The sequence below is a fragment of the Lasiosphaeria miniovina genome, assembly GCF_030549165.1.
Source record: "Lasiosphaeria miniovina strain SMH2392-1A chromosome Unknown B0T26scaffold_8, whole genome shotgun sequence".
Classification (NCBI taxonomy): Eukaryota; Fungi; Ascomycota; class Sordariomycetes; order Sordariales; family Lasiosphaeriaceae; genus Lasiosphaeria; species Lasiosphaeria miniovina.
Genome location: NW_026848227.1, coordinates 2,908,865 through 2,921,861, shown reverse-complemented (window position 1 = coordinate 2,921,861; position 12,997 = coordinate 2,908,865). Strand labels below are relative to the sequence as shown.

The window sequence follows — 12,997 nt, the reverse complement described above, 5'->3', positions numbered from 1 at the left end:
ATTCAATCACTTTTACTACTCATTCAAACCAGCGACTGACCGTTGCGCAAGTATGTTGGATTAGTCAAGCAGATTACTCCACAGGCGGATGAAGCTTGCTGCTAACTTTGTGCGACCGTCTGGAAGCTTTTGACAATCGTGGAACGCCGGCACGTTTAAAAAATAGGAAACCAAGATGACACGATCCAATCGCAGCCGGTTCCTGCTCGCTTTTGTTATCTTCCAGTGTATCTTCCAATTTTCTCGTGCAACCCTTGAAGTAAGGGATGTACATAACTGCCCAGGCATCCTCTGTTCGGCAACCCACAGGGCTCGATAAAGTGGGAACTGGCTCCCACTGAAAAACGAAGCGCTTTGCACTAGGTTCTTATAGGGAATCTGGTATTTGGAATATAGCCTACCTTGACTTGTGGGATTATGTATTCCGTACCTGGGTTATCTACCTGACCTATTCCGTATCTTAGTGTAGGTACGTCACCATCCAAGTATAGCGCTAACCGCCTCGGTCAAGGCGAGCCTATTCGGCATGTCAGATATTCTGTTTCCTAAATTGCTCAAGCTGTGCCCCGAGACCACCTAAACTTTAACTACGCGATATCGGCGGGCCCCTCCACTCTTGTTAACAGCCAAGACCGGCAAGAGCTACGCCCAACAGGGAAGGTACAGTAAGGCAGTTGCCAAGTGCCAACCCCTCTCTCATCCAGAGACTCATCCATCAGGTGGTTTGCTTCCAGGTTTCAGTGTTTCCAGGTTGTCATCTTCATTTTTAACGAGATAGCCTATCGAAAGCAAGGAGATAAACGGACAAATTGATACAATCAAGAGTCTTTTTCTCTTTAACCTTTTTTTTTACCTCGTAACGCCCTTCTGTTTCTTCTTCCTCTTGTTTCTGGATATAATTATCCCACCCCGTCTTGATCAGCCAAACGCAACTTGTCTCGCAGCATCAACTACTCTTATTATTGTTTACTTTATTACTACCTTGGCCCCTTGATATCGCCATCATGGCCCCCAAGAACCGCATCATCATTGATACTGACCCAGGTCTGCAGAGCCTGTCCTTAGCTGAGCCAAAGAGACGGCGCTCGTATTTTATATGCTGATGCTGATCCCCGCTCGCTCTAGGCGTCGACGATGTCTTGGCCCTGCTGCTAGCTCTCAGTGCTTCACCCGAAGAGCTTGAAGTCGTCATGTTATCAGTCACCTATGGAAATGTACCGTTGCAGAGGTGCGCCCGACTCAGTCTTGTACCCCCGCGGTAACGCCATGCGGCACTCAGTCTCACTCTTCTGTAGCTGTCTCCGCAACGTTGTAGCACTGTTTCATGTGCTGGAGAAGGAAATGAGCTGGCGCAAGTCCGCCGGCACGAGCGCCGGATACGGTGCGCTGCACTCGTTCAAGCCCATCGTTGCCGTTGGGGCCGAACATCCGCTCGAAGACGAAGAGCTTGCGGCCGACTATTTCCGTGAGACCCCCTGTCTGGATGTTGCAGAGCCGAGAGCTAACCCGCTTAGACGGCGTTGACGGACTGCATGGTGTCCACGATGCGGTACGCAGACTCCGACAACAATGGCCTTCTTCTGCCGAGCACTTCTGACCTTTCGTAGCACCCACATTTATCTCCAGCCGACACCTGGCGCTCCCTGTTCACTGACATCACGGACGAGCCAGCCAAGTCGGCTGAGCCGCCCTCCTACTCGGCATTCTTCACTCCGAGCAAAACACCCGCTCACAAAGAGATCCTCCGCATCTTGAAAGAGGAGCCCGAGGACACTATTACAATCGTTGCCATTGGTCCCCTTACCAATGTAGCGCTGGCTGCAGCTGAAGACCCCGGGACCTTTCTGAGGGTCAAGGAGCTTGTTGTAATGGGAGGTGCAATAGGAATCGAGGGCAACGTGACTCCTGTTGCCGAGTTTAACACCTATGCCGACGCAGTGGCAACCGCTCGAGTCTTTGCCCTCACCTCGCCAAACCCGGCATCAACCATGCCTCCGCTGCTCCATAGCTCCGTCTCCATGACATCCCTTCCTCCCTATCCTGCTAACCTCCCTCGGCAGCTCAAACTCACCTTGTTTCCGCTGGATATTACAACCCCCCATGAGCTCACGAGGGACTTCTTCTTTAAGGAGATTGAGCCCCTCAAGGCCTCAGGCAGTCCGCTCGCACAGTGGGCTGCAACATTCATGGAGGGAACCTTCAACAAGATTGATTCAATAGTCGGGGAGGGAGTCGAGGCGGGCCTTTCCTTGCACGATCCCCTTACCATTTGGTATATGCTACTCCGCGACGACCTAGCATGGAAGGCTGTGCCGAAGTTGGAGGACATTAGGGTCGAGACTTCGGGACAGTGGACCAAGGGAATGCACGTAGTTGACAGACGGGGGGTTGCGAAGCCAGAGGGTCAGGATTCGACGGTTGAGACACACCCAGCTGATCCCCTGGATGCCACCACATTTGACGAGATTCCCGGCGACACGATGGGCTGGAAGAGCGCCAACAAGGGGAACAGGATCAATAGAATGATCGCGTCTCCTGGCGAAGATGTCTTTGCGGGTGTCTTGATCAAGAGGATTTTTGGATAGGATCTCTTTTTGATTGTTGGCCTTAGCTTAATTCTGGGTATCTCAAATAGCTGTAGCTCAAAATACGAGCAGCTCAAAACTCTTTCTTGGATGTCAGCACAGGACTCTGCCAGCAACGAACATTTGACTGTGAATCGCATACCCATGTAATAAGGCAACCGAGCCCATGAATACGCAAGTCCTTTACCATGAATCCCTCTCGTTAACGCCGCATGATACTCCTTCGCCCTTCTGTAGCCACAGAACCATCCATACTTGGGGGTTTCTCCCCTTTCAGGGCTGAGCGCCTTGCCGGGCGCGAGCGGTATGTAATCAATCCCAGCCGTCTTCCTCCATGCCGCTCTTCTGGACCAGTCCTTATGGGTTTTTGGTCGTGCGGATAGGAGCGCCCTTGACCTCTGTCCAGTTGATGCTCATATCTAGCTCCTCATCGACGAGCCCGACCAGACACACGTTCTCGCCGCGGACAAGATACACCCCCACGGGAGTTTCAGTGGATGGCACGCCCTCGTCAGCGCTGCGGATTCCCCGCTCCACTGTATTCGATAAGACCTGTGGTTTTACGTACGAGGTAAGCTTGCGATCAAAGAGCGAAGATGGAGGGTTGCGATTTCCACTAGGGAAGCACTCATCTGCCCCTCCAACACCGCGTTGGTCTGGAGACACTGCACGTAACTCACTAAGTTGGTCGTGTTGTCGTACGACGACAGCGATCCTACCAGACAGCGGCCATCGGTAGTGATGATGCACACTTTCTCTAAAAGATAGGTGTGCGGGTCAGTCAAGTACTTCAATCGAGGGGGAAACCCTCTCTCTCTCTCTCTCGATCACATGAAGCTTGGTTGCGCAATCAAATAGGGGACCAGGAAACCAGGAGCTCACTGTCGACGTAGCTGCTCAGCGACATGGTGAGCAAAAGGTGAGAGGGCGGGAGGAAATCGATGAATCGAGGCTCGGGGCTCGGGGCGCGCTTGAGCTTTCTGTGCCTTCTGTGCCTTCTGTGTCTTCAATAGCACTGCGCAGGCAGTTGCGACGGGTGCAGATGGTTTGGATTTGGTGTTGCCAGTATGGAAGGAGGCAGGAGTGGTCTCGACGGGGTTCTGCAAATTGGGCTGGGCTCTCCCAAACAGAAACGGGCGACTTCTGAAAAGAGGTTGCTGCGGCGGGTCGAAGCTTCCAAAAAAGCTCTGGGTTCGTTTCCGTGACGTGGTGTCTGACGTGACGCTAACGCAGAGGAAGGTTAAAACGATCGCGGGGGAGGCGCCTGCCACGCGCAACTCGCTTATCAGAGATATGCGCCAACCGGGTGTTTTCACCCCTGAGTCTTCCTTCAACTTGCCCCTGACTTTGAGGTCACCAGCAAAGCAATTTACCTGATTCTTCTTCTCGCTCTCCGGTAATCTTAATGACTCGTATGGGTATTATTATGATCTACGCCCATAAGGCTGTAGTGAGAATAAAACGATGACCAGCCTCCTCTTCTGCCTCAAGCCAGATGCAACAGTACAATATGAGCCTTGATCGTGAACTAAATCGCCACATACGACCATACCCACTGGAAAATTCGGGATCCCGTCCGCTCTCCCATAGACAAGCCAGTGAGGGCCAGACTAGTAGTTGGGTCGGTGACGACCAGCGAATCCCTGGTGTTGTATGTTTTTGCATCCCTTTTGTTTCTTTTCCCTTTTTTTTATAGAATCCCATCCGAATTGCCAAAGCTTCGGAAAAAAAGACGTAACCCGAGGCACGCTTAGTGGATTCCAAGACGTAGAATCATCTATAAGATACTATTATAGTTTGCTCTTGGAGCACTGTCTATTATGTGACTCCTCGCCAATCTCTGATTTTGGGGGGAATATACAGTATTTTGTCCCTCCTGATTCTCTCACCGAGGACGCTTCTTTGTCATGATCTAGATAAAAGGCCAGTAAGAAAGAAAAACGTGCTCAACATGCCGGATCTTACTGGCGGAGACGTTGCCAGATCTGAGCGATAGCAGTTTGTCGGTCGTAAAGAGCCAAGCAGGCCAAGGCGGAAACAAGCAAGTGGTTGGCAGAGGCGGAGGGTCCAGCAGCGGCGCCGAGCCTTATATATATGAGAAAGCTGCAGTCTGCGGACAGATCTCGGGGGCCAAGTAATCCAAGATCTGGACAAGGGGCTGACCAGAGAAAGAAGGACGGTAATTTAGCCCCCTTCGATCTTGGCTTAGATCTGCCGGATGGAGAAGGCAGATATACCAAGACTGCAGCTCCACTCTCAACCGTCAACCTGGTTGCAGTCACCTAGATGTAGGACCCGACGATGACAGATGGTCCGGCTTGTCATGTAAATTTGCCAAACAAAGAGAATATAAGCGAGGACCAACTGGATTAGTGATGTGACTAAAGTAAGACCCTCTTTGGAAATTTGCGGAGCAACTTTGAGGTTGTTGCTCCTTGAAAACTGGGCCGGGGTGCCGAGGAAGTTGAGCGGCTCGGCTAAGAGAATGACGACCAGGGGACTATGTCTCTTACAGCGTATGCATATTCCCTCACAAAGAATCACTGTCATGGTTATTAGTTGCATCTGCATGGCATCTGCTCTCAATTTGCCCAGACTGTAGTTCGAAGCCGTTCACCATGATCTGGAATAAAAAGACGGATAGCCAGTAACGAGTACGCATAACAGTCGCCCATCCAATAAGATGAAGCTACCCCTCAACCCCGCCCTCGTGCGTGCTTAGGGCAGACATGCGATCATCGTCAGCTTAGCTTTCGACGACATTCCTGAAGTTACGCCGTTGCTGATCGCTTCTCGGCGGTTTTTTTTACTAACAATGAAGCGGATCTCCGGTTCATCTTGGTCGTTTTCCACTTGCATTAGTAGTTCGCGGAGATTTGAGACGAGCACAAGAGTGGCCAGTCTTCGAATCCGAAGAGTACAGAAGCTAGTGCCTGGAGTTGATTTGAATCAAGTCAAATTCCTTTCTACAACAACTTCTGACCGTCATTTTCGCTCAGAACCCGCCTATCTTAGCATCGTCCAGTCCCGTTCGCTCTCCGTCATGGATGCCAGCTCCAAAATGCTCAGGGCCAACCAGCTGAAGCAAATTTTGCTGGAAGGAAAGCGTCCGGCAATGGGTTTATGGCAAATGCTACCCGGAGCAAACGTATCAAGAGTACTGGCCAGGTCCGGCGCCGACTTCGTAATGGTCGACGCCGAGCACGGCAACATAGATGGTACGTGACTCTTCAGGTTTTGCAAGATCCACCTGGCGGTCCCAATCCCGCGCCCCCCAAATTAACAGCCTCGGCGGGCCTGTTTAATGATACGGTTCAGATTCTGCAATGCACGAGGCGGTTCCGGCCATTGCTAGCCTCGGGGTATCTCCAATCGTCCGGACACCAGACTTCCAGCCGTGGATGGTAAAGCGTGAGCAAACTTCTAGGATGACCCCAACACAGTCCAGTCATGGCACCGGTAGTTGCTAATTCCCTACAAGGGGCGCTCGACAGTGGTGCCCATGGAGTAAGAAAATCGCTACTGGCCCAATTGTCTGGGCGGAATTGCTGACGGGTCTCTCAGATACTGGTGCCCCTAATCCGGACAGTTGAGGAGGTAGAAAGATTCGTAGCTTCAGCCAAATTCCCACCGCAGGGACAGCGCGGCTTTGGCTCGCCCATCGCTATGCAGACTTTCCATCCCGAGCCGACGTTCACGGAATATCTGCAACAAGCCAACGAGAGCATTCTAACCATGGTCCAGATTGAGACAAAGGAAGCGCTCGAGTCGGTCGACCAGATAGCAACGCTTGTTGACGTAGTATTCGTCGGACCGTTTGACCTCGGCAACAGCATTGGCCATCCGATAACCAACGGCGAAATAGGCCAGGTGCTAGACGATGCCATTACAAAGGTCTTGAACGCCGCTGTAGCTGCCGGGAAGAAATCCGGCATTTTTTGTACTAGCGGAGAGCAGGCCAAGCACTATGCCGATGCGGGATTTCACATGGTCAGCGTGGCAACTGATTATACGGCCCTGGCAGCTACCGTGGTTCGAGCATTGGCAGTAGCTAGAGGTCAGGGGAAGCAAGACAAGGCCGCAACATATTGAGCGAGCAACATGTACTTGACCGAAATGAGATAGCTAGGCGGTCAGCAAGAGTCCATATGACAGGCCGTAGTGCGTCGCGGGCTCGCCTAATGTGTTAATTTTGCTTTTGCGTCTTCATTTCACATTCCATTGCCGTGTTCAGGTCTGGGCCTGTTATAATATGTGATGCAGTTGAACTTGAACTTGTCAAAGCGGACTAGACGGACTGTGGGCAGCCTTCATTTCCTCCGGATCATGAGAAAGGCCTTCCAAATGGCAAGGAGGCGGAGAGCCATTGTCGCCGAGCAATTAACATTATTCCCTCGAGTTGGCTCCGCTACGGCAGAGAAAATTGGGTGCGGTCGGTCTCGCAGATCCAGGGGAGTAAAGAAATCAGGACCTTTCAACCGTGTCCATCTTGGCGGTTACTTCGTCTTGGCTGAAGCGGTGCATCAATTTGACGGCCTTGGACGAGAGCCTGGGATCTTCATCCGGATTATGGGCCTTGCTGATGTGTATCTGCCAATGTTTGTTGAGCATTAGGTCCTGTAGGCAAGGTATAGGATAGACACATGGGGTAATCGGCATGCCAGACAAAATGACGGATTGCCACATTCTCATCCAGTGGGGAAGCAAAATGGCACACAACTCACCACAGGAACATCAAACTCATAGAGATTGCGCCAAGCCTCAGAGTCGTGTTTGATGATGTCGATTTCGCGAAATACAAAGGGCCTCTTGTCCCATACATCCGACAGGACCAATTTCGCCTGCTTGCAGAGACCGCAGTTTTCGCGAGTGAAAAGCGTTATCCTGCAGGCCTGTAGTAGTCGACTTGTGAGTTGCATGTCTTATTCTAGGTAGCTGGCAGTCGGCAAAGTTGGCTGTCGCGATTGGCCCGAGTTGGGATTGCAACAAAGTGTCCTTGCGTCTGGTGAAGAGAGAACGCGACTTTCTTTCCCTCGTTGGGATACTTGATGGAAAGTGGAAGAGCAAGGCTGGAAACTCAGGTCAAGTCTGAGTCTCTGAACTAGAAACATGGGGAAACTACGCCCGATTAGTCCTAGGCAGCTTGGAATCCGTTGAAACCGTTGGTTATCCGACACTAGGTAGGAACAGCGCTAGAACGAAATGCCCCTGCCTGTTCCCTTACTGTTACGCATATTACCTGACTTAGGTAAGGCAGGTAGGGCGAATAGCCTCCCCCGCCCCCACCTCATTCGCAGCGGGCAGTACCGGGCAGAGCAATCGCTACTGTGCTTGACTTTGAATGCAGCCGTTTATCGTCCAAGTTCCATCGCCTTCGAAGCTTCCACAAACACCAATCCCCAACTAAAATCCACCCTCCCAGCATTTTCAACTCGGCGAAACATCCGGCGCAGCTTTTCTCAGCCATTGCATTTCTTCTCCCCCCCTACCTTACCTACCCGATCTATCATATATACTTTCCGTAGGTAGTTTCGGTCTCGGCCTCACCAGCCGCCATGGCTCAGAAGTGTGTCCACCAAGGTTGCGGCAAGACATACACGGATGCAGATGTAGATGAGATCTGCCGCTACCACCCCGGTCCCCCGGTTTTCCATGAGGGCCAGAAAGGTATGTGGATTACTTCTACATATCCGTGTTGGAAGCTGCCTGCGGTAGCCAACCTGCCGGCTACAGTGCCTGGCCGACCCTAGTCGCCCACTGCCATGGCAAAGCAGTGAACAGTCTACATACTCACAGCCTTTCTACTCTACAGGATGGAAGTGCTGCAAGCCGCGAGTTCTCACCTTTGAGGAGTTCATGGCCATAGAGCCCTGCACCGAGGGCAAGCACAGCACAACCGACTTGCCGCCAAAAATCGAAAAGAAAGAGGCCGACCCCGCGTCCGCGCCCGTGCCGGCTGTTGGGGATTCTGCGAATCCTCCTCCTCCCCGTGCTCCCAGCTCTGTGGCCCAGGCTGTCCCCCCGACGCCCCCGCCGGTTTTGGACTCGGAGGATGACGAGGAGAACATCGACATCGCCGACGGCCGCGTCTGCAGGCGGAGGGGCTGTGGTGCGTCGTACCAAAGGGGGGCCAGCCGGGAAGGGGAGAAGTGTGTGCATCATCCCGGCGCCCCAATATTCCACGAGGGCAGCAAGGGCTACAGCTGCTGCAAGCGGCGCGTCCTAGAGTTTGACCAGTTTATGAAGATCGAGGGGTGCAAGACAAAGACCCGGCACTTGTTTGTAGGTAGCGGCAAGAAGGACACGGCGGATCAAGACAAGAAAGATGCGGCTGCCTCTGCAGGCGAGGAGGTGCTGGAGACTGTCAGGTGAGTCCCTCCCTATATCTGTGGCAACGGGTCGACCAGAGCCGCCAGAGTTCCGCAGCCAAGGCTCAGCCAAGGATGGCTGTGCTCCTGCCGGGCAACCCTGGACGACCGTTGTTCCGTTCGTCCCTTTCCGCACCTCACGCCAACCACTGCGGTGGCCTAGCTGACTTTAGTTTCCTTGGCCTCACAGAAACGACTTCTACCAAACTCCGACGTCAGTGATTGCGTCGTTCTTTTTGAAGAAAATAAACAAGGACACGGCTAAGGTGGAGTTTCGGGAGCAGCAGCTGGACCTGGACCTTCCGACCACTGACACCCCGTTGCCTAAACGCTACAAGGCCGAGGTGCCGCTTTTCGCGCCCATAGACGTGGTCAAGTCGTCGTTCAAAGTGTTGGGCACCAAGCTCGAGGTGGCACTGGTCAAGGCTGACGGCAGCTCTTGGCCGGTATTGCGGAGCGATGATCGGTTAACGGGCGAAATACTGCAAGTTGGCCGAGCCGGGAGGGTCCAGTAGGGGGGGGGTGTAAGGTCTGTGGCCGCGGCGAACGGCTCGGAATAGCGGTTTGCTTGGCATACACGCCCTCAGATTTTCTCTTATCCAGTTGTCAATGTCTCGGCCAGAACGCTGACCGCCAAGGGCGGCATTGGCAGAGCGAGATGTCGCGCAGTGGGAGAAAAAAAGAGAGGGCTTGCAAGGATAGACAAAAGTTTTGGAAAATCCACCTTCGGTAGGTATCCAAACAGAAAGAGGGAAGAAAAGGCCCGAGAAGCAAAGTATCTTTCTCAGCGCATATAGAGGCCAAGAGATAGGGACATGGGATGCATATACGTACTCTGTGGTGAATGCTAGGGTGCGAAGCGCATGCATCCACCCGTGGCTATATGTTCCTGTGAATTGGCGGCCACAAGCTCCCGTCTCAGGGCCTGCCTTGGGGGCCTGTCTTGGCCCTTTACTCCAGTCACACTCACGTTGGCCGTGATGGGAAACCTGGGTATCCCCCCCATCAATTGCACATTCTCCCTTCGACAGAGGCACACAACTAAAGCCTAGACACCTAGTTTTCGATCCCCAGCAATATGCAGATCCAGCCCGTTCCCTGTTCCCGCCTTGGGCTCTCTTAGTTCTTGGCTTACAAGGGAGTGACACCAAAGGCTTCCCTAACAATCTACGGACACATTTCATTTCCATTTCATCCATCCACGTCATACTGCCCGCCCCGGCGTTCCGGTCCCGTCCTCTGTTCGGGTGATACAGTTATCAATCCAAGCGACCAGGCCGGGTCAGCTGTCTCGGGTCTCATGTGTGTCTATGTATGGGTATGTATGTATGTCGGCCTTGTTCTCGCCTCATTGGGGGTCATTACCATGTATCGCTTACAAGAATAACGGCATGTATATGTGTATCTATGTGCATATTCGAGAACATGCGCCCCCCTTCCGTCCTTCAGTTCCCTCCTCCCTTTTAGCAAAAAAAAAAAAAGGCAACGAAAAGAAAAGTAGGAATCACATGCCACGACGCTCCGTCCCGTTTGTTCCGCTCCGTTTCTCTCGGCTTCAGCTCTAGCGTTGTCTCGCAAACTTACATATGCTGTACCGTACACACCCTGGCTTCGCCCGCCTTGGCAACGTAAACAACACAGCAGCCAGTCAGTCACTGCAGTGTGAGCACGCCGTGTCTCGGAGGCCGCGACCGGGCGGTCGGGAAGGGAAGGGAGGGCCTTTGGTGGTGGTTCTCGTCCGCTGCTTGCCTTGCTCCGTGTATCGCGCGCGAAGTAACGAATCGGGTGTCTGTCTCTCCCTCTCTCACTGCCCTGCTCAGCCAGGCCCAGGCCCATGGACCGCGCGTCCACGTACATGCCTACATACATACACTACATATACGTACATAGATAGGGAATGTGACCCAATGTGTCAAGACTGTACCACCGCAGATCTTTTCCCTTCTAGAGTGTTGGGAGAGAAAAAGAAGAGCGGCTCAATGCCGATCACGTACTGGCGGCGTAGCGGTGTGGGTGCGGGCATGGCTGTGTTATCTGCCCGTTCGCCCAGCCGTACGGATAGAGTAGGTAACCCGCAAGCGTTTGTTACCCTACTATACTGTTAGTAGACATGTACATATACGAGACAGTGGGACTCGGCTTTATTTTCACCAAACGAAAACGCCATCCGGACCTGAGTAAACAAGGTGATAGTTGACGATAATGGGGGGGTTCAACCCGAGCTACGTGTATCACTCTAGCACCCACTAGAAACAGTAAGTTCCATCCCGTGATTTCGTAAACGATTCGCAAACTTTTGTTGTTGCGCGTAGTCTTGCTTAAGAAAATGATTCCCTCATATTGTAATCCTACTATGCCTACCCTGCCATGCCAGTCCATCTAACTCCCGAGTCATATCCAATGCCGTGGATGTCATGTCACGTATGTAAACGGACTGTCGCCTAAAAAGTGCAGAAAAAAAAAGTAGAAGACAAACACCGTCTTCAAACGGGCGATGTCTCAGGCACAGCTATCCGTATGATGGCCGGCCGCGAATTTTGGGGAACCTGCAGAGTTGCTGGCGGCGAGTCGGCCCGGGGATGCAAGTCTTTTTCGAAAACGGCCGTCATGGATTTGCGGAACGCGACAATGACTTGCCCGTCCTCTCGGCGGCCGAGAACATTGCCCCTCTCCGGCGTGAAAGTGCCCGGGTCTTCCAGGAAGCGCAGGATTGGCGAGCCGTCGGGCGTGTAGCCGATCAGCGTAGCCTTGAACTCGGCGTCCTCCTTCTCGCTCTCCTCGCCGAGGATGGTATTCCTAGGGGGGGTCCGTTAGCATACAGCTTTGATTGGGGGAGATGGGGGGGGGGGGGTTAGACTTACTCCCGACTCATAGGAAGGCCGTTCGTCAAAACCCTGTCCGTTTGGTTTATGGTGTAGCTGCTGGCCTCTGACAGGCCCCTTTGCCTGCCTGTGCTTCTTGACCTGACTCTCTTCACGCGCTTTCGCATGGCTACGTGGACTGCGTGGCCGAGTCCGGCGACGACTAGAACGGGAGTCCCGAGAGCCAGAGCCCAGGGCCTAGAGTGATGTGTCAGAGAATGAAACACGCAGCGGAAGGTAGTATGGGCACTTACGGGTTCTTGTTCCCGCGGAGAGAGTTGAAGACGGCAAGCAGGATGCCAAAGATGGCGATCAACGAGCCGACCTGCATCATCGTCCACGTTGACCAGTATAGTGACATGAGGTCCTCGCCATCACAGAACTGGAGCGCCATCAACATGAAGACTTCCATGACGACCGACGTGACAGATATGGTTGCGTATATGGTGCACACAAACATACACCTCTTCATCCTGTGCCTGTGTTCGCGAGAGTCGGGTTCGACCGTGGACGCTTTTTCCAAATCACTTTGGAGTCGTCAGCCACACAAAGCAGGACGAAAAGGGGGAGAGAAAACACTAACCCGCTATATTTGAACGCAGCTAGAAACAGCATCATGATAACAAGAATGAATAGAATCCAGTAAATAGCATCGAACGTTCGCCTGCCTAATTGAGAAGCGAAAGCGGCATAGTGCTGGCACTGAGCAGGATCGGTGGGGTTATAGCCGCCGGCCATGGTCGTCGAGCTCCGCCTGCGGTCTCTGGCTGCTGTGGTGTGAGAGTGAATGAGGAATTAGAAGAAGTAAAACGACTGTTAGGCCAGAGTCACTCAAGTGAAGCTATTCGCGGTCGAGACGGTGTGTCTGGTAAGTGGCTTATTTGCACCCTGAAATGGGGGACGGTACTTGTATATAAACAACGAAGCCCGAGGGCGTACAAAAACGGTACAGTACAAAAGGGGTGTGAGGGAGAGGTATAATTCATACGGAGACCGGGGTCATGCTTGTACCCAATGTTACAAACGGCATCTGAATCGTGCGGGTTGGTCTCAAGTCATTGGGCTCATGGCTAAGGTGAGTGCTAGGTGGGGGTAGCGTCGACGGCGTTTAGTGACGAAAGCTCCACCAGACGCGCTGGCTGTGTAGGCGCATGGAAAGCCGCAGGGAGAACCCACGCAAACA

General features: G+C 52.9%; 4 protein-coding genes across 4 annotated transcripts; 2 read left to right on the top strand and 2 right to left on the bottom strand.

The window, feature by feature from the left end:
- Positions 1-1,004: 1,004 nt before the first annotated feature.
- On the top strand, positions 1,005-2,585 carry B0T26DRAFT_657169 (Inosine/uridine-preferring nucleoside hydrolase domain-containing protein; the record flags this gene model as incomplete). The annotated part of the gene is made up of 5 exons (XM_060438762.1): positions 1,005-1,044; positions 1,126-1,228; positions 1,296-1,465; positions 1,515-1,549; positions 1,608-2,585. 5 exons carry the CDS (start codon positions 1,005-1,007, stop codon positions 2,583-2,585), a joined length of 1,326 nt encoding a protein of 441 aa, XP_060290600.1.
- Positions 2,586-2,942: 357 nt separating this feature from the next.
- On the bottom strand, positions 2,943-3,492 carry B0T26DRAFT_744440 (uncharacterized protein; the record flags this gene model as incomplete). The annotated part of the gene is made up of 3 exons (XM_060444412.1): positions 2,943-3,137; positions 3,266-3,342; positions 3,468-3,492. 3 exons carry the CDS (start codon positions 3,490-3,492, stop codon positions 2,943-2,945), a joined length of 297 nt encoding a protein of 98 aa, XP_060290599.1.
- Positions 3,493-5,772: 2,280 nt separating this feature from the next.
- On the top strand, positions 5,773-9,468 carry B0T26DRAFT_744437 (Pyruvate/Phosphoenolpyruvate kinase-like domain-containing protein; the record flags this gene model as incomplete). Its single annotated transcript, XM_060444411.1, has 7 exons — positions 5,773-5,803; positions 5,904-5,996; positions 6,067-6,092; positions 6,150-6,642; positions 8,193-8,252; positions 8,398-8,953; positions 9,144-9,468. 7 exons carry the CDS (start codon positions 5,773-5,775, stop codon positions 9,466-9,468), a joined length of 1,584 nt encoding a protein of 527 aa, XP_060290598.1.
- A 1,968-nt stretch (positions 9,469-11,436) lies between these two features.
- B0T26DRAFT_658418 (uncharacterized protein) lies at positions 11,437-12,552 on the bottom strand (the record flags this gene model as incomplete). Its single annotated transcript, XM_060438867.1, has 4 exons — positions 11,437-11,749; positions 11,815-12,012; positions 12,069-12,341; positions 12,413-12,552. 4 exons carry the CDS (start codon positions 12,550-12,552, stop codon positions 11,437-11,439), a joined length of 924 nt encoding a protein of 307 aa, XP_060290597.1.
- Positions 12,553-12,997: the final 445 nt, after the last annotated feature.